This window comes from Copadichromis virginalis, linkage group LG17 (genome assembly GCF_057382275.1).
Source record: "Copadichromis virginalis isolate Kocher_CV1m ecotype Utaka linkage group LG17, C_Virginalis_male_GT1.1, whole genome shotgun sequence".
Classification (NCBI taxonomy): domain Eukaryota; kingdom Metazoa; phylum Chordata; class Actinopteri; order Cichliformes; family Cichlidae; genus Copadichromis; species Copadichromis virginalis.
Window position 1 is genome coordinate 15875695 of NC_140634.1, and position 20659 is coordinate 15896353.

General features: G+C 42.4%; 1 protein-coding gene across 1 annotated transcript; it reads right to left on the reverse strand.

Moving 5' to 3' along the window:
* Nucleotides 1-17: 17 nt before the first annotated feature.
* zbtb37 (zinc finger and BTB domain containing 37) lies at nucleotides 18-18183 on the reverse strand. The gene is made up of 4 exons (XM_085437798.1): nucleotides 17824-18183; nucleotides 10980-11918; nucleotides 10758-10857; nucleotides 18-8611 (listed from the first exon to the last, which is right to left on the reverse strand). The coding sequence occupies exons 2-4, from the start codon at nucleotides 11897-11899 to the stop codon at nucleotides 8090-8092; spliced, it is 1542 nt and encodes a 513-aa protein (XP_085293924.1). The 5' UTR covers nucleotides 11900-11918; nucleotides 17824-18183; the 3' UTR covers nucleotides 18-8089.
* Between the last annotated feature and the right edge of the window lie 2476 nt (nucleotides 18184-20659).

Sequence of the window (20659 nt, forward strand, 5' to 3'; positions counted from 1 at the left end):
TTGATTTTTAGCCAAAGTTTTAGACGTTTGTTCTGTACTTTAACTTCATTTCATTTAATTCCATCCATCCATCTGCGGTGGCAGCAGCCTAAGCAGAGAAGCACAGTCCTCCCTCTCATCAGCCACTTCCTCCAGCTTGTCCGGGGGAACACCAAGGCGTTCCCAGGCCAGCCCGCTGGTGTATGGTGCCTTGGTGCTTCTCCCTCATTTCCCAACAACACGTCACAGCAGTTAGATTTATCCAAGCTTGGGACCGGCGCCGGGAATCCACTAGCTGATCACCCCTGACGATGGGTTCATGTCTCCTCTTCCCGGTCTCAAATCAGCGATCAGGGTGACTTAGAAAAGATGCAGCTTTCAAAAGTGTTTCCACAGTAAATGATTTAAGTAAATAAATGCAAAACAAATGAAATAACAGTGTTGTTGAATATCTCTGCCTTGAGATACTCACCGTGGCTTCAGATGAAAAAGAACTGAACATGAAAAGAGACCACATGAAGGACAAGAAGCATCTGCCCTGTCAGCCCGAACTCAGCTTACTGAAAACCATCCAGATTCTCCACAAGGACTGGAAAAAAAAAAACCCATCCACACCTGACAGAGTGCCAAGAAACGAGAGGATTTACATCCAATAACTTAAAATATTAAAGAGCAGAAAATCTTAACGCATTAAAATACTTTAATTCTGAGCGTTTTGCTGCAATAACAACAAACTTTTTTTTATTTTTATACATTTTTTTTATTTTTAGTAGTAGTAGGAGTAGTTGCAGTATTCAGTTTGAGGCACTTCTAAACATGTTCATGGAAAACAGGTGAGAGAGTAGTGCTGAATTCCAGATGTGTGTGTCACGTTCACACGCGCACGTTTGTAAATGCTGCTGGAGACAGAGGCGAGTCGGTGGCATTTGTCACTTAAAGTGCTTTATTTCCTTTGAAGGAGATGCAACCTGTGAGTGATCTAGTGGTCATAGTGAAAGTAAGCATCTTCACATTTATCTAAACTAACTGACCTTTGGCCTCACATCCCCCCACCCTCCCACACCCTCCACCAACATGATTTAGCAATAGACATGCAACATAAAAGATGTTCACATAAAACCTTTCAGGTTCATCTACTACAGAACTTAAGTACTTCCTCTTCAAGAAAAAAAAAGTACAGTATTAAAAGTTAATTTACTATCTAAAATTTGTTTACTTTGACTTATTTTCTGCATTGATATATTAGGATATACTCTGAGGAATCAACATTAAAGAGTTATTACGTGAATATAGTTAAATGATCAGATTCATGGTTAGGCATGTTGTTGTCAATGTTACTGGATATTCATGTGCTAAACACTGGATTTATCCAGGTAGGAAAAAGAAAATTTAGACTGCACCTATTACAAGAGAATTAAACTTTAGCATTCTGAATAAAGCAAATGAGCTGGAACCTTGACTGACTCAAAGACGTGAGGATCATGAGGAGGTTCTGCTGTTTTTCACAGTTTGAGGATGAAAGCGGATCAGGACATGAGAAATCACTGAGGAGGAAAAGTCTGATTTGGGCCGTCTGTGTTTAAAGCAAACGTAGCTGAAGTAACGGTGAACACTGCGATGAGCCTTAACATTTACTCATGTCTGACTCATTACTGCGTCGCTCGTGTTGTTGAGCATAATGACAGAGACTGTTTGTGACTCCAAGGGATTGGGCAAACAGCAGATACAGGCCAGTTTACTTCAAAAACTAACGAGTGAACAACATTTAAGAATGCTAGGCGAGGCCATTTCACCGAGGTTGGTTCAGTTGAGCACCTTCCCTCTTACAGTTCAGTGTTCGCTACACTTCACAACCCATTTTGGGTGAATTGAGACACATTTGCTTGCTTTACCAAGTGTTTCTTAATATTTTTGCGTATAACTATACAAGTCTGATGTACAACAGAATGATAATTTGAATATAGACTGAAATCTGTCGCATCTATTTCCACTGGACAGATTCATGAAGATTGGCTTGTTGTTGGTGCCTTATAGGCAAACTGTTTGAGCAGAGAAAGACTTGGTTGAGCGATTCTCTTATGATCAAGTTTGAAATGCAGTTGTTTCTGAATGCAGCTCTAAGCCAACTTTTCCTGCTGTAGATTTCTCAAGTAGGACCACACTGAACCAGAAGGGAGCAGCTTGTTACCAGCAATAACTTGAAATGATGTATTGCTCAGTGAAAACATGAAGTCTTCCCTGCTTTCCTTCAACTCAGGGCAAAGAGGAGGAAGCAGAAACAGAACGTGAAACACAAAAAAGAAGGCCAATCTGTTTGTTCCTGGATCTACGGTGGTTGGAAACCCCAAGTTAATGTCTTAATGCTGGAACAGGTCAACATGTGCAACTTGAATCTTTTGTTCTTTGTCAGAAATGTCTCTTTGAAGTACTTCTCATGATCACTGCTCTAAAAAAATTTCTATACATTGGATAATTCCTGATAAATGTAAAACACAAAGTGAACCAAAATGAACCGGACTTCTTATGAAACACATGAAGAAACGCTCAGGTCTTAAATCGTCTACATGATGTCGGTAATTGAATCAATAGAGGGGCTGAATCCTGACCTGTGCAGAAAATATTATTGAAGGTGAAAAAGTGTTTCGGGCTACGCTTTCTGGTACTGGACTTTATATATGATAAAACAAGTATATGCATCTGGGATTTTACGAAAATGGTGGCACACCCATTTCTTTTAGTTTTTTTTTTCTTTTGGGTGGGGTTTCTCAGAAATAAAAGGCATTTTTGTTGGTCAATGGCCAGAAACAGCAATACAATGCTGAAACAGTCTATCCTATGTCTAGTTGTTACCCTGAAAAGGCCCACTCTGCAGCAGGAAAGCCCTGTACCTGTGGATTTGTAATTCACGTTTAAACACAAGAAGAAATAGCAGGTAATTGCCAACGTCTTCTTTTTAGCCTTATATCAACAAAACTAAAGAGTTCCACACTTAAAAGTCCTCAACTGCTATAATACCTACTGAGTATGGATTACTGTTGGGTCTACCTCACAATATAAAGCGCCTTGAGGAGACTGTTGTTGCGATTCGGTGCTGTATAAACTGAATTGAAATTGAGACGAACATTATTTTGCTAACATAACATGTTAAGACTACAATAAAATGGATACATTTGACCTGAAAAAATGATGCAGGAAATAACACGAATACACAAATGTACTGTAAAGTCACGTGTTGGCTGCTGCTAGATGCGGGTTCAGGCAAATGACTTGAGCTGCTCTTTGTCATGTCACATACCTCCCAGCACGTTGCACTGTTTAATCTGTATAATCACGGCAGGTTTTAAAAAGTTTTTAATCAGCTCCTGATTTGAATGTGATGGAGCCATGTTGAAATACTAAATACCTTCCAAAAGTAATGTCCATTTAGGGGAATTTGTTCAAAGAATTTGATTATTAATTAGCAGCTAAAATCATTTGATTGTCACTTTATGGAACATGAAATATTCTATAAATGTGCTTTTCCCCGTTATTCTGTAGGGTACAATACACAGCACCTTGGGGTGACTGTTGAATGGAACTTAATTGAATAATGTTTGCTTAATTTTATGCAATATTTCCTGCACGAGTCATTGTATTCAGCCCCTTTTGGTTGCTTCTAAAAGTCGATTTCTCTCAAAACACCTGCTCAAAGTCACGTTCCAGCCCAACACAGCAGACAAAACTTAAACATCTGTTAGAGGCAAGATCACCACATACTTAAACACCGACCCAGACTGTGGGAGACATCCACACAGTCTGTGGAAAGAGGTCTTGAGGTCACCATGCTCATTTCTGTTTCATATTTCCCAGTCTTGGTTTTGCCGACCTCTACGGCGACTCATGAGGATGCCTTCCCTGCTGCTTTTTTTTTTGTTTACAGGTAAGTTTTATTTCTGCAGCGTGCATACTGCACTGAGGTTTAGCTGTTAGCATACTGCTACGTGGGAAAGGTAAACATCCAATTCTTTGAATAAAAGAAAAGAGTTTGTATACCTGATATCCTGGTTAGCCTGAAGTGTGAGCCTAGCAGCAGTGGCTGCAGTGGCATCTGGGACAAAATCTCCAATCACTCGATTGAGGACAGAGCCGCTGGCTTCACTTGCATAAAAAAATTGACCATCCACTGAGAATCTGTTTCACAGCTCTGTAGAAGAAAACAGTAACAGTCCATCTGTGTGCTACCTGCCTACTCCTAGCTTGTTTACATTAATCATATTTAAAAAACAAAACAAAAACATCTTAGTAGTTTAAATACATTTGTCTTATAATGTGTGTAGATTTGTTATTGTTCTCTTGTTACAAAAACTTTGTGACCTTCTCGTTCTCCCTCATTGATAAGAGGTTTAGTTGTTTTGGCGTTTTGAGGGGCCCACACGGCCACGCCATCTTTCCTTTGGTTGCCAGATAGTCCGACCTGCTCCCGCCCGCCAACAGGTCAACTCTGATCACAGGAGGCTTCTGAAGTTCAGCTCCATGGCCTGGCCACTACATCCATCTGGTCTATCAGGGTTTGGCTTGTCAATATCCAATCAACGTTCATCCAGATCAGAACCATCTATTGTCAGTGACGCATTACCTCTACTGCACTCCGTACACAAAAACGAAGCCAAGGTCGGGTAACGTGTGTTCTGTTTATGTATCAAATGTATATATTTTGTGGTCTACCTTTTTAGGTGAAGACTCCATTTCTGAATGTTTAGACATTTATCCTCAACAGTGTCTGAAATGTCACAGTTTCATGTCTGTGACATCAGGAGTGAAGGTGAGGTCATCTGTGGCAGTGCTGTGGTGCTCAACAAGTTACAGAAGGATTTTTGAACTCTCACAAAACTAATATTTTTAATAGGTTAAATAAGGCAAGCATATTAATGTATTATTTTATGATCTTTACTATCCGGTAAAAAACAAACAAACTTCAAGACATGTTGAGGAGGTAATTTAGCCATTTGAATCAGCTGTGTTGGATCAAGGACACATCTAAAACCTGCAGGACACCGGCCCTCGAGGCCTGGAGTTTCCCACCCCTGTTCTAAGGCGAGGTATTCCCAAAGGAGACCCGAAGAGATCATTTCCCTTTTCCTGACACTTTATGGTGAGTTTTTTTTTTTTTATAATAATGCATGTTTTTAGCTATGTCAGTGGGGTCTGGCCCCCTTATATATAAGGCTTTCTCCCCATTTATATTGTTTTTTAATCTACGAGTCATGTTTGTAGTTTTTTGTTGCACTACAGCTGTTGGAGCCATGTTGTCTCGTCTCTCTGTACACTGTGTTTACAGTAGCGATGGCAATAAATTTTGATTAGACCGGTGTGCTGACTATAATTGGAGTCACTTCAGCAGACCTTTCTACTGTGTCGGTGTCTTGAATGCCTGTGCTTCACCTGTTCTTCACTGTTAGTTTCAGTCTGATTTTTTTCCCTCAGGCTTGTTGGTAAGTGCAGTAGATTAAATGCGTCACTAACTGTCACACAAGATACTGATCGGGTCTTCCCAATATCTTGTTCTCCTCAAACAACAAGCTGTCTTCCATCACACCCGTTGTCAGAGCAAGAAAGTGTCCAAGAAAACTGAAGAAAAACAATAAATACATGTTTGTTTATAAAAATATCTGAGAAAAGTGACTGAGATCTCTGTGGGAGTGGAGCAGAGCGCTTCCTGGTGGTGCTGTGCTGCAGCTGTATTGCGTAGTGATGAGAGGTAATTGAGCTGTGTAGCTTATCTGAGGCTGGACCATGTCCAGTTTTCCTGCTGTGAGTTTGTTGGTGGTCAAGTGTGATCTAAAACCTGCTGTAGAAGCTGAGTTCAACTGCCACAGTAAAAACACTATTGTAAGGAAGTTCTATTCAATTCATGCGCCAAATTCATTAACCCAGTGTGACTGGAGTCCCCACAGACCTTTTTCCATCCATTTTGCCTGCATGAAGCGTGAGAATGCCTCTCAATATTTGTTCTACGACACATCCCGTGTACATCCAGAGAAGCGGAAGGCTGATGGAGCCGTCCGCATTCGATTCTCAGGGCCATACTTGTGCATACATACATACAAACTTGTGACTTTATCACAGGGTCACATGAAAGCATGTAATAGTTTTCATGTGACACAAATAAGTCACATGACCTATGTTGCATTCGAAGGCAATGGGATATACTACTGCATCTCCAAAAATTACAGTGAAAAAGTGATTATTTTGGCAATTTCATTCACAATGGTGATTTTCATATATTCTATATTAATTACACACAAAGTCAATATTTTCAAGCATTTTTGAAGTTTGCTTATAGCTCAAGAAAATTAGAAATGGAGTATTTCAAACTGTCCGAGATACTGCACTGAGGTCTTTATCATTTTAGAAAATTTCTATTCAAACCACAGTATCTGTCTCAGTACACAATCACAGTCATGGGGAAGACTGCTGACCTGACGGCTCTCCACATGACGATCATTAATATCCACCACAAGGAGGGTAAGCCACAGATGGTCACTGCTGAAAAGGCCGGCTGAGTGGAGAGTTTTTATATGTCAAAGGATAAACTTCCAGGAAGACGGCTGCATTAACAGAGTTCATGTTTCTATCTAGCGATGCCGGTGCAAATTTCCTTTGCCAACAGGACTGACCTGACTACAGTTCCACCACTACTACCACATGGTTGCCAACAACGCTATTACTCTACTTAATTGTCAAGCCAAATCACATGACCTAAACCCCACAGAGACTCTATGGAGTATTTTCGAGGAAGATGTGAAAACCTGATCCAAAAATCCACACGAAGTTGGCAGAGCAGCTTCAATAGGATCTTAGCAGAGCCACACTTTTTCTCCATATTCTATTTTTGTGAGATGCACTAATAGTTAAAAACTTTGTATACAGCAGTTCAAAACCCCAAAATACTCCCCAAAGAAAAATTTAGTTCACAGTGACGAAGGCAAATCTTCTCTCTTTTAAAATGCAGGTATTTGGGTTTTTGACTATTCTCGATCAAAAATAATAACATTAAACATTTGCAGATTTTTATCGGCCAAGTATATATTCATCTACACCTGCAAATTCTTCCATTGGGCACACACGGGTGGCTATGACTTCAGAGGTAGAGCAAGTCACCCTCTAAATGGAAGGTCGGTGGTTCGAGCCATGGCTGCTCTAATCTCCAATCCAAATATCCACGGGCAAGATATTAACCCCAAGTCGCTCAAATGTGTGTGACTGTTAGATAGAAAGCACACAGCAAAGTGTTTGTGTGAATTCGTGGATGAGGCAAGTCGTATAAAACGCTTTGAGTGCTCAGAGTAGAAAAGCGCTACATGAGAACCAGTCCACTTACATCGTCTTTCTACCGTCTCGCAATACATTTTACAATTTTTGATGGATGGTCATATTGTGAAACAGAAGATTGTGCCTGCAGTTTTTTGTGCTGTACAGTGAGGTATGTACGTAGTGTCAAAGTGTGTAGTGTAATAACTTTATCTATCCTGAATCGTGCCAAATGCAGGAAAATGGGGAAAGACCAGTAACTCCAATCACACTGGGATGCACCGTCAGCTAAATAGTTTTAAGTTTCTCATTGAACTTTTTTGTGCAACTATATCTTTTAACGCCATTATGGCACTTATAGAACGCATAAGATTATTATTACTACTACTATTATTATTATCATCATCATCCAACGGCTCCAGATTGTCTCAAGGCAAATATGAGGGATTTGAATTGTTTAACTGGCACTGAGTAGTTTGGCAAAGTCTCCACCAGACATACTGTTGTGATGCTGTATTGTGGACCAGTAATACCTGTAAATATAAAAGTAGAAATCTGTAACATAAACTAGACGGAGGCAAACGAGAACCACTGAACTTTGTGGCATATGAGGTTGTTGGAGTGTGTGGAATTTCTTCATTTTAGCTTAATCTGTTCGGTTTAGTAGGTGAAGGTAGATGCGGTTTAAAGCGGATAAATCTCATTTCAGACTCTGAGGGGTCCTTTGACTTCAGCGGGTTTAACATCCTGTTAGCTTTGGTTACAACAGGATCATGCTGCCCCACTCACCCCCCACCCCATGTTCCTTCCTTCACTGGGGTCAGTCTGGTCCTGTTGTAGAAACAGAGGCTTGGGGACCCTCTCCATATTGCCCTCCAGCACTATTACCTCCTCCACCTTCAGATTCCTCCTGACTAGGGGAGGCCTCATCACTGGGACCACCCCTGGATGTAACTGAAGCGGTGGTAGTCTCAGGAGAGGCGCTGTGGGCTTCCTGGGGTGCGCAGCCTGGGTGGTTCTTGCGGAAATGCTGGTTGAGGATGGCCTGGAAGGGGAAGCTCTTCCCACAAACGTGGCAGTGGAAAGGTTTGTTGCCAGTGTGCTTGCGGATATGGTACTCCAGCTGGTCTTTACGGGTGTACTTCTTCCCACAGATGCGGCAGACAAATGGTGTTATACCCATATGTAGGCGCATGTGACGGTCTAGGCTCCCTTTCTGGTTGAAGGATTTGCAGCAGTAGATGCAGGTGAGGCGTGGATTGTAGCGGAACCAGCGATCTCCTACCTGCTCCCTCAAGTAGTCCTCGTAACCGCCCATATCAAACGTTGTATGCTCCTCTCCCTGATGGGTAGAATGAAATGCAAAATTAAACGTTAACATAGTGGACACCATGACAGAATGAATCAAATAAGACTTTAGATCATTTTAGATAAACATGCCCTGAACAAAACTGTCCTCCTGCATCACACTCTGTTGTCGGTCAAATTTGCGTTACCTGAGTATGTTAATGTCCGTAAGAAACTGCCAACAGATTTCTCTTTTAAAAAAAGTGAAAACTTATTATTGTAGTGTCTTTATGTTACAACATAAAGCACCTTGAAACAACTGTTGTTATGATTTGGTGCTATATAAATAAAACTGAATTCAAACTATAATAGATTCCTTGGGACATCAATCATCTCGTCAACATAAAGACCAGATGTTGTTAGCAGTGCGTATGAGTACAATGAGGCCATACACACTACTAACCCACATTATGACGCAAGCCTGTGGTGATATTTTTTATCTTTCATTTTTAGTGAGTCGAGCCCTCAAAGGGTGGATCAGTTTTTCCATTTACACTGACAGTTGTATCTTTTATGATAACGTATATCAGTAAAGACTTTCAACTCAATTTAATTCAATATGTGATTTAAATGTACCCTGATTGTTTTGTATTACTGCACAATAAGGAGATTTTAAAAGTCCTTTAAAAGGTTAGATTCAGCAGGAAAGGTCCAATCAAAAGTTTAAGACCACTTGAAAAATGGCAAAAAAATAAATAAATCATATTTTGCATGGTTAGATCTCAACAAGGTTCCAAGTAGAGCTTCAACATGCAACAAGAAGAAATGGGAGAGAGACAAAGGGTTTCCAATGTTACTGGAATGGCAAGCAGATCCCACCTGAGATGTTTTCTGCGCGCCACAGTGGAGGGGGCACCATAACTGTCTGGGGTGCTTTTTCCTTAAATGGAACAATAGAGCTTCAGGAGGTGTAGGGGCATCAAACGGCCGCTGGCTATGTCCAGATGTTGCAGAAAGCATCCCTCATGACTGAGGGCTCTCGTCTGTGTGGTAACGACTGAGTTTTTCAACAGGACAATGCTACAGTACACAATACCCACAATGCAAGGGATTTTTTCCAGGAGAATAACATCACTCTGTTGGACCATCCTGCGTGTTCCCCTGATCTAAATCCAACTGAGAACCTTTGGAGATGGATGGCAGGGGAAGTTTACAAAAATGGACAACAGTTCCAGACAGTAGATGCCCTTTGTGCAGCCGTCTTCACCACTTGGAGAAATCTTCCCACTCACCTCATGGAAACGTTTGCATCAAGCATGCCGCAACAGATTTTTGAAGGGATCAACAATAACGGCGGAGCTACTCATTACTGAGTTCATGTTTGGAATGTTGATTTCTGTTTTAGGGGGTTTTCTGGTTTTTTGCAGTCTTAAACTTTTGATCAGCTGTAAAACAGCTCAGTAAAAACTACAATTTGTTAAAATTTGACCAAAACTGACTTTTTGCCATTTTTCAATGATGTACAAAATGATCACACATTACTTTAATTTTTGTTGTTATGGGATTCAGAAAAAAAACAGTGCTTTTCTTTAGGTTGTTGCATATCTACAGGAAGAGTCTAGTGATCCTTTATCATGACTAGGCTGGTAATCACTAAATAGACTCTGTATCTATTTAAGAACCACTTTGTAAGCCAGTAACCACGAGCCACTGGGTTTCCAGTTTCTTTGTAAATCATTACATATTACTATATAAGCTTAGTGAAGTTGTATTTAATAATTAAATAACACATACTAACAGGATGCATATAAATTTAAAAAAAGTATTTATTATTCACTTCATATATCTAAATTTCTTTACTGTGTTTCTCTGTGATTTATGTCCACCCTAGAAGAGTCCACATTGCTCTCACTTTCAGTGTGAACACCGCACTTCCTCATTTGGCCACGAGAGTAACAAAACATTCCCAATAAGGTGTCAAACGTAACATAAGAGAGCAAGAAAAGGTGAAAGAGAGTGACAGGGACAAATGTGACACATCTCCATATTGCTGACTCTTTCCTGGTAACTTCCTCCATGTTTCTTATCCATGGAAAAGAAACATGGTGTTTTAATAATTTCAGTTGTCTGTAAAAGAAGAAGAAAAAAAAAAAAAGGTTGGTCTCTACTGGCTTACTAACTATGACAGTTTGTGTTTGTACCTGTGAGTTTGGCTGTCGCAACTCATCTGCCCTGCTAGGAGACTCGCTCTTTGCTCTCTGACGTTCTGTGAGGACGACCACGCTGCCAGTGGGACTAAACCTGACATCAAAAATCAGTTAATTTAAAAGGAAAGGGGAACAAAACCCACACACAAATCATCATCATCAGGTGTCTGCAGACCAGTCAGTGAACCATGGAGGAATATCTTAGCTATGACTCACCTGTCTGTCTCGCTGAAGCTGGAGGATGGCTGGATACTACGGGCCCCCAGCGTTCCTACTGGCCCAGTCACCAGTGTACTGCGTCCTGATGTGTCAATCATCACCGTGGCCCCCTCTTCCACTGGCCCTCCCTCCTCCTGGTGCTCTTCTGTTCCAATCCATTCCTCCATCCTCTCTGTTTTTATCCTGATCCCATCCATGCTGCTCTCCTCAGCGCTGCCGGTCCGTTCTGGTTCACTGCTGGTCTCCACATACCACTGACCAGCTCGGTTGATGCGTAGTATCGGTTCTTTGCCTGCTCTTCCGCTGGTGGTCCCTGGCCCTTCTAGCCCACTGTGCTCCACCGCTGGAACTGGGCTAAGTGGCTCTTCTGCTGGACTGACTGCTTCACATGGCTCTGCACCTCCCCGTGGGCCAAGCAGCCGCAGACCACTGTGACCCCCTCCTCGCACCACAGCCTCCAATGTCCTACTATTCCTGGAGCCCCGTGCCCCCTCCTCATCCCTGGACTCTTCGTCCAGGTCAGCCAGACTGATCTTAAGGTGGATACCCTCAAGAATTTGGGTGCAGCGGTCAATAATGTGCTGCATCTGCAGGAAGCTGGCAGCTGTCAGGTAGCTGATGATGTCTGCAAGCTGCAAGCAGAGACGGCCCGTGTAGCAAAAGGACAGCAGTTGCTCGAACACTGATGGATTACGGATCACTGTCAGTGACACAGTGCTCATCTGACTCAGAGACATGTGGTCCCGAAAGTATGGCGAGCTGGCTGCTAGTACGACCTTGTGTGCACGAAAGCTTTGGCCCTGAACATTGACCACAATGTCACAGAGACGGCCTTGAACACGCAGCTGGTTCAGGTGAGAAAGAACAGAGTTACTGAAGTCTGGGATGTCCAGCTGTATGCTGCCGGTACGCTCCATGCTGCAGCCTGCAGGGACACTGAAAACACAGCAACACATCAGTGCTGACCCACACCAGGACCTTTTTGCTTAAAACTGGCAAATGATTCCAGATTAATAATATGGGAGCTCCTTGTCATGCCAGTAACGTGGAAACCATCAAGGACACCCCGTTTTATTAATCTGATTCCAGATTAATAAAACAGGATGTTTTTTTTCATCAATCTTCAATGAAACAGTGACATTACTGATTGGGGGTGTTGTGACTAATGCTACCTTATCATGGAAAGCAAATCCGCAAAAAGCAAAAACAAGTTACAGCCATATGGAATTTGCAGTGCATAATTCAGTTCAAGTTCTTCCACTGTTATCTTTTTCAATGTCATGTGCCAAAGTAGTGCAAAGAAAGCAAGTAAACTCTGCCCCTACAGAGTCGATTATCTTGTTAATAGTGTTACACCCTTGTCTGCGTATAACTCAACATACTGTAGGTCCTCTAAAAAGAAAGCCTCAAATCAGAAGTACTAAACTCCCTGGTGTAACTCTCAAAGGCACACCTTAAAGTAAATAGCCCATAAGTTGGAGAGAAAATGGCAGAAATTTAGAAGATCAATGATTAGTCTGGAAAAAAAGTTTGCAGTTCTATAAAAAAAAAGCCCCCATGTAAAGCTAGAACATCGGACTATTCATCACTGACTGACGAAAAGACGAACAGCCCAAGATTTCTCTTCAGCACTGTAGCCAGGCTGACAAAGGGCCAGAGCTCTGCTGAGCCAAGAATCGCTTTAACCTTAACTTGTAATGACTTTGTGAATTTCTTGACAAATAAAATTTTTACCATTATAAATCAATAATAACCATGTCATAGATGTATTACTATTTACAGCTACTTTCATTGATATTCAATTAGACTTTTTTCCTCTCCAATTAATTTCTCTGAGGTAACTTCAACAATCACTTCCTCCAAAGTGTCGATTACGCCCCATTCTAACAAGACTGCTCAAAGAAGTTCTTCCATTAATGCTTTGGTAATGTCTCTGTGGAAACTCTGGGTTAACTTATCGAATTCATAACCAGCTTTGTGTAACCTGATCACCAACCGATGTTAGGGTAAGTGAATCCAGAAAATGGAAATATACCCTGGATATGTTACACTCACTTTGTAGTAGAGCGCACAGACCCCATCATGCTGCCCAGTGAATACTTCAAAGTAGGGACTTAGCCGACTAATTGCTAATGTCTTCTCACTGGTCGATACAGATTAGTCATTTAATCCAATTGTTAAAATGTTAATTACCCAATGAAGGTAAATTATTGTGTCCTAAATGTTTGCACTCATCTGTCACCAGTTGGCGCATTGTTGTGGAGAAATACCATAAATCTGTTAATCTTGGTCTCATCTTTTGTGAATGATAGTAGATACAAGTGGCGGACAAGGGCTTTCTCCGAAAGGTAGATGGGCTTTCCCTTAGCGATAGAGTGAGGAGTTCAGTCAATCAGGAGAGGTTCATAGTGTCGAGGTGCTGCACGTTTAAGGCATGATTCATTATTGAAGAATATAAATGTTATAAGAGTTTGACATTTTCTATTAAACGGTTCTCAAATCTACCTTAATACGCGAGTATTTCTTAGTTTTAGGCTAATGGGTTAGTCTAATTTTCTTCCACCATTAGTGGACTATTAAATCAGTCGCCAGGAACATCCCTACTTGAAATCCTTCTACTTGCCGAGAACCATCATCTCTCAGAACCTAAACCTCAGCTCCTCCTCCCTCTACCCATCCCTTGTGTTGTTCTTCTTGAATTTGGTCTCCAGCTTCCTCCCGTACGAGCTCTTGCATATCCTTAGCTTCACCCTTAGATCGTGCGGCACTCTCCTCAGCTCTTTTGTTCCTGGACCTTTTCGTCTCTTTGTTCTTTCAGGTTACTACTGATCAAAGGCTTATTGTTCACAAAGCATACAGTGCTGGCTGGTCTGATGGTGTGTTCACAAAATTGGACATATTCTATTCTTTAGCCAGTCAAACTTTTAAAACCCATCTTCCTATGCCTCCACAGCCTCATCCATCCACCTTCTGACAACTCCCATAGACACAGGTTTAATTTACAGTGGGGCAAAAAAGTATTTAGTCAGCCACCGATTGTGCAAGTTCCCCCACTTAAAATGATGACAGAGGTCAGTAATTTGCACCAGAGGTACACTTCAACTGTGAGAGACAGAATGTGAAAAAAAAAATCCATGAATCCACATGGTAGGATTTGTAAAGAATTTATTCGTAAATTAGGGTGGAAAATAAGTATTTGGTCACCTCAAACAAGGAAAATCTCTGGCTCTCACAGACCTGTAACGTCTTCTGTAAGAAGCTTTTCTGTCCCCCACTCGTTACCTGTATGAATGGCACCTGTTTGAACTCATCATCTGTATAAAAGACACCTGTCCACAGCCTCAAACAGTCAGACTCCAAACTCTGCCATGGCCAAGACCAAAGAGCTTTCGAAGGACACCAGGAAAAGTATTGTAGACCTGCACCAGACTGGGAAGAGTGAATCTACAATAGGCAAGCAGCTTGGTGTGAAAAAATCAACTGTGGGAGCAATCATCAGAAAATGGAAGACATACAAGACCACTGATAATCTCCCTCGATCTGGGGCTCCACGCAAGATCTCATCCCGTGGGGTCAAAATGATCATGAGAACGGTGAGCAAAGATCCCAGAACCACACGGGGGGACCTGGTGAATGACCTGCAGAGAGCTGGGACCAAAGTAACAAAGGTCACCATCAGTAACACACTACAACGGCAGGGAATCAAATCCCGCAGTGCCAGACGTGTTCCGCTGCTGAAGCCAGTGCATGTCCAGGCCCGTCTGAAGTTTGCCAGAGAGCACATGGATGATACAGCAGAGGATTGGGAGAATGTCATGTGGTCAGATGAAACCAAAGTAGAACTTTTTGGTATAAACTCAACTCGTCGTGTTTGGAGGAAGAAGAATACTGAGTTGCATCCCAAGAACACCATACCTACTGTGAAGCATGGGGGTGGAAACATCATGCTATGGGGCTGTTTTTCTGCCAAGGGGACAGGACGACTGATCCGTGTTAAGGACAGAATGAATGGGGCCATGCATCGTGAGATTTTGAGCCAAAACCTCCTTCCATCAGTGAGAACTTTGAAGATGAAACGAGGCTGGGTCTTCCAACATGACAATGATCCAAAACACACCGCCCGGGCAACAAAGGAATGGCTCCGTAAGAAGCATTTGAAAGTCCTGGAGTGGCCTAGCCAGTCTCCAGACCTCAACCCCATAGAAAATCTGTGGCGGGAGTTGAAAGTCCGTGTTGCTCGGCGACAGCCCCAAAACATCACTGCTCTCGAGAAGATCTGCATGGAGGAATGGGCCAAAATACCAGCTACTGTGTGTGCAAACCTGGTAAAGACCTATAGTAAACGTTTGACCTCTGTTATTGCCAACAAAGGTTATGTTACAAAGTATTGAGTTGTATTTTTGTTATTGACCAAATACTTATTTTCCACCCTGATTTACGAATAAATTCTTTACAAATCCTACCATGTGGATTCATGGATTTTTCTTTCACATTCTGTCTCTCACAGTTGAAGTGTACCTCTGGTGCAAATTACTGACCTCTGTCATCATTTTAGGTGGGGGAACTTGCACAATCGGTGGCTGACTAAATACTTTTTTGCCCCACTGTAAAAACAGGAACATACTATGGTGTCAGTAGGACTAGATTATAGTCACCAGGCACTGCATCTATTAACGGCATTCTGCTTCGTATTTGCTATTCCCAAAGATTTCTATTTCACGATTCTCTGAGTGCCAAGTCTCTCACTTTTGTCTCTGAGCAGTCTTGTGTTTGTCTTTGCCTAGTATGCCCGTGGCTACCTAATGGTCAGGGAAGGGTTTAATCAGATACAGCCAGAAGTAATGGAAACAGCAGAGTTCCTCCAGCAAGTCTAATCTATGACGATTCCAATTCATCAGATGATTTTCAATCTTCATGAGGATAATGACATGCTGATTGGACAAAACTGATTTTATTCATGAGCAGCAGAATAAGAACCCTCTGGTTTATTTTATGGTGCACTGGAGTGTTGTCTGCTGAATCAGGTCCGGAGTTTAAAGTCAGAGTTCTTAGTGTCATCAAGAGGTCTCTTTTTACCATGGCAACTTCTGCTGAACACAAAACCTGGTTATGAGCAGGTTATGTTCCAACTTTCGATTTAAAATCAGCCGGGCCCTCCACAGTTTTATTCTTTTACTTACAGCATCTTTTCAGCGATTCTCTGTTGGAGAGTAGGGAATAGCCATGCCTTACTAACATCATCAAATGAAGCCCAACTGTGAAGTTACAGCAGCACAAACGGTCACTGGAATCTGAATGCATTCAGTTAGTGATGTGCAAACGTATACATGTTTAGTGGTTTTTACGCTGCTGGAATTACAGCCAACAGGGCTAAGGATAAAAAAGTCATCATCTACATTTGTAGGCCAATACTTTCCAATTAGTAAGATTAATTTTGCTCTGATCTGGTGATAAACTAAAGTGATTTCCATGTCTCCTGTACAATAGGCGATGGAGGAGCGTCAGACGTGAACACACTAACATTCAATGTTTCAGAGCTCTAATGTGCAGCTGTCAACAAAAACACATGGCAAGTTTTAGTTCACAAAATTAACAGTCCTCCTAAACATTTCTCTCTTATTTGCAGCACCAGTGTTGCAGCTCATTGTTATATATTTTAATATATTTCTTGTAACCTTTATTACCTGTTTGTCTGCTGATGAAACCTATTGGAATAAGCAATGCTCAGCTGCCGAGGAAGAAGAGTCAAAAGATACATTTTCTTTTCCCTGTTTTCTGTGAGCATGCACAGAGCCTGGACCTGAAAGCCCTGGATAACAAAGGATGCTGATAACCATTATCGCTGGCTGGGCTTTTAGGTTTTGTTAGTCGAGCTAATGCAGAGAAAGAAAGAAGGCTTGGCTGTGTTAAACTGCCCCGTAGCACTCAGTTAACTATCGAGTTATCCCATCAAAGTTTTCTCATGTTAGTTATACTTACACATATTACACTAATCAACAATTACTATTCACTAAATAACTGCAGTTTTTCTCGGTTTCCTGTCACATTCAGTGATGCTGTGTTTTGTAGGTATGAAGGGCCATAGACAAACATGCTCGTAGGTACAGACACGTGAAAGGCCTACCTCTACCACACAGGGGACCCAGATCCTTGGTGGCTGCTTTGTGTTTTTGTGTAGTGTTGTGTCTGCATGGTTGTTATTGCATGTCTGTGTGGTTTTAAGTTTGGGTTTGAGGTTCATCCTCCGTCTGTAGTTTTGCCTCTCTGGAGTTGTTTTGCAGTCATTCTTCATATTTCTTTTTTTTTGGAAAATGAGTTTTGTTTGTACAGGATGTTCAGTTTGGTGTGACCCCGCTGTTCAGCACTTTCTGTGATCAGGAGCACTTTCAGTAAGAAGTCTATTTACGCCACCTCCTCAATAGAAACTCAAGTACTCTATCTGCTGCCAGGCTTTGCATAAAGCAGCTTCACACACTTTTAATTTGTATGAATCTGTACAGTGTGTTGACACTCATTGCACTGGCTCATTGCGATGTGCAGGGAAAATTTAGACCAGGCGCCAAAATCACACAAAGTGTGCTTCAGTCAGGGTCATGTTGCACCACAGTCCCACCCAAACCTGCCTGTACAAAAGGCTGACAGACACCAAGGACCTCAAGTTACATCAAGACCTGATTAACCGATCAAAATGGAGGAGTCGCGTTGAAATGACAGGTCACAGGGTAGATCACCTGTACTCTGATCAGGTCCAGCCTGCTCACAGGACAACTACCAAACCGATGCGAGTCGCTGTGTCTCGGGGGGGGCAGGTGAACCTCCAGGTGTGCAGCCGGATTCTCACCTGAGGGGGAGGGAGCAGTGAAAAATGCTCTGGTCTGCTTTCGGGTTGCCGATACTTCAGTTCTGCAGCTTGCTGAGCATCATTAACGGACGGGAGATGACAGCAGCTCGGCTCGGCTCGGCCTGACAGGCTGCAGCTCCACCCGCGGCTCCTCCAGGCTCCGAGGCTCCGAGGCTCCAGCGGCGGTAGCGAGCTGTTCAAGACCCCGGAACGACAGCTGAGCGCGGGCTCCGGTCCGTCAGCAGGCGCTCTGCTGCCATTCCACTGTACCTGCGAGCTGGTTCAGGATCGGCTCAGTGACGGCGGACAGCCCAGACTTCACAGCCTCCTTTTCACGGCAGAAGGGCCGAGACTGCAGGAAGGAAGGAAAGGGGGAAGAAAAAGCGCGCGGCGCGATGGGAAATGTAGTCCTAGCAGGGCAGAGCGCTGTTTTCAGCACAGCCTAAACACTACGGTTCCCTGCGTGCATTCGCCCAGAGACCATCTCCTGGTATTTGGAGTTTGACTTCAGCAGACCTAAAGTAAAACAACCGGACATCCTCACAGCTGGATTCAGAAAAGCTGTTTCTCCTTTCATAAGATATGAAACTTCATAAACCCCGGCATGTGGCAAAAAGCCTTTTAGGTATTCAAAGTTCTACATTTGTACATTTCAACAACTTTTTCAGACACGGGAAGTCAAATGTACAACTTATAAACACCAGATCATTATAATGAAAATGTATTATGGCAAGGTATGAAGACTCGAAAGTTATTTTTACATTTTTGTTGACACCCGTAGTGAGTCTACAATAATATAATAATAATAAATAAATAATATAATATTCATCCCTGCATGCAGGAATTAAAGGAGAACAAAAAGCACAGATAATGGGCCACAGATTTAAGAAAAGCTAACCTACAGAAATTGGTTTTTTTGAAACGAACCACAGATTTAGCACACCTGATGGCTGATGAAGGTAGTTTTGACGTTTGGCCATTACAAAGTGAAAGCGCGATCTCCTGTGGTTTCAAAATAAGAGTGTGGAGCAGTTAAGGGGGGCACAAGGGGCAGCGGTGCCCTGGTTAAAGCCAAGTATCAATGGTACAAAAATGTCTGATTTCTGAGAGGTAAAAAGGTAATATACTGGTAAAGGACCTGAAGCTAAGAAGGGAAATAACTGCTGAACTGTCAGGCTTTGGCAGTTTCACAGAGCACATAAATTATATGATTAATTCTGGATTTAGAAATTTGGTTTAAAAAAAATAAGACTATTAATTTTGTGCCCATTATTACAGTGATAGGTTAAACTGTAGTATCAGTAAAATATGAGGTTGGTGAGCGATCATAACCAGGTCATTTTATCTTTATTTTTGGCTTAATAATTGAGAAAATGGGCAATGAGAATGACTGAGCATAAGGAATGGGAGGAGCAGGTGTGAACATAGGAGGGCAAAGCAGAGTACTCAGTTAGTGAAACCTGTAAGTGGAACTGGTAGATAAAACAGAACCCACCACTATCTGGAAAAGAGGAAAAGGCAGGATCTAAACAGTCAGTCAGATGTAGCAGACTGGACAGTCTGGCTGTAGAACCAGGCTGAGCACCGGACAAATGTGCTGGAGGACCTGGTCGCTCAGTCTGGCTCATCGCCGACACCCCTCTACTAACCCCTGCCCTGGCAGTGACACTCCATCGGATGGGGGAAGAGGTCGACCCCTAGCCATTCCAATCCAGTTGAAGAATGGGTCCTGAGGTTGCTGCCATTATTATCAGAGGAGGACCTCAGCCTCCCTGCAGCAGCAACCATGTCATTCAGTTCATTTCAATTAAATTTTATGTATATAGGGCCAAATCACAACAACAGTTGCATCAAGGTGCTTTATATTGTAAGGTAAAGACCCTGCAATAATACAAAGAGAACAGGGAAAACCCCAACAATCATATGACTGCCTATGAGCAAGAGCTTTGGCGACAGTGTGAAGGAAAAAGTCCTTTTTAACAGGAAGAAACCTCGAGCCATGACAGGTTGGAGTGAGGGGAGAAAGACTTATAATAATAACAAATAATTAAATGCACTCACATAGTGAGTGTAAAAGGTGATGGCCCTGATGTAGGGTGAACAATGTTGGACAGGCTGGGCCTCTCCATGGAGGACCATCACTGCCTCTTCAGGGAGGGGCAGATGGGACCAGAAGACTGACCCTTCTTCTATGGCTTGCACCCTGGCCCTGAGGAAGAGAAGGCCGACTGCTGAGCATCCGCATTGCGGGCTGCAGCCGCCAGCATCGATCAACACCTAAACATGAGATTCAATATGTTCTGGACCTGAGAGCAAAGCTGCACACATTGAGCAGATTATATCAGGAGGAAATGTTAGCAGCACCTGTACAATAGAGTCACTAGGCTCAGGCAATTTTCACTGAGAGACATAGTACTTGTATTACTTCCTTCTTCTAGCTCAAAGTTATTCGCCAAGTGGCAAGGACACTTTGTGCGATGATTTTTTGGACAGGGGAGGAGTCACAGAGATATTTCACCTCAACCTGACAAAAGCATGGAGAGAGGCTGAAGGCCAGAGGTGTTCAGGACCCTACAGGTTACCTGAACATAAGAGAAAAATTGTACAGAAGGAATTGGCTGAAATGCTAAAAATATAGTAATATTAATTAAACTAATGTTATAAATATTATAAGAGTCAGACAGTGCGTGGTGTAGCCCAATAGATTTTGTGGTAAAGAAAGATGCGTCTATACGGTTTTGTGTTGACTACTGCAAGGTGAATGAAGTCTCAGAGTTTGACACTTATTACATGCCCCAGGTTGACGAGCTCCTGGACTGGATAGGCTGGTTTTTTC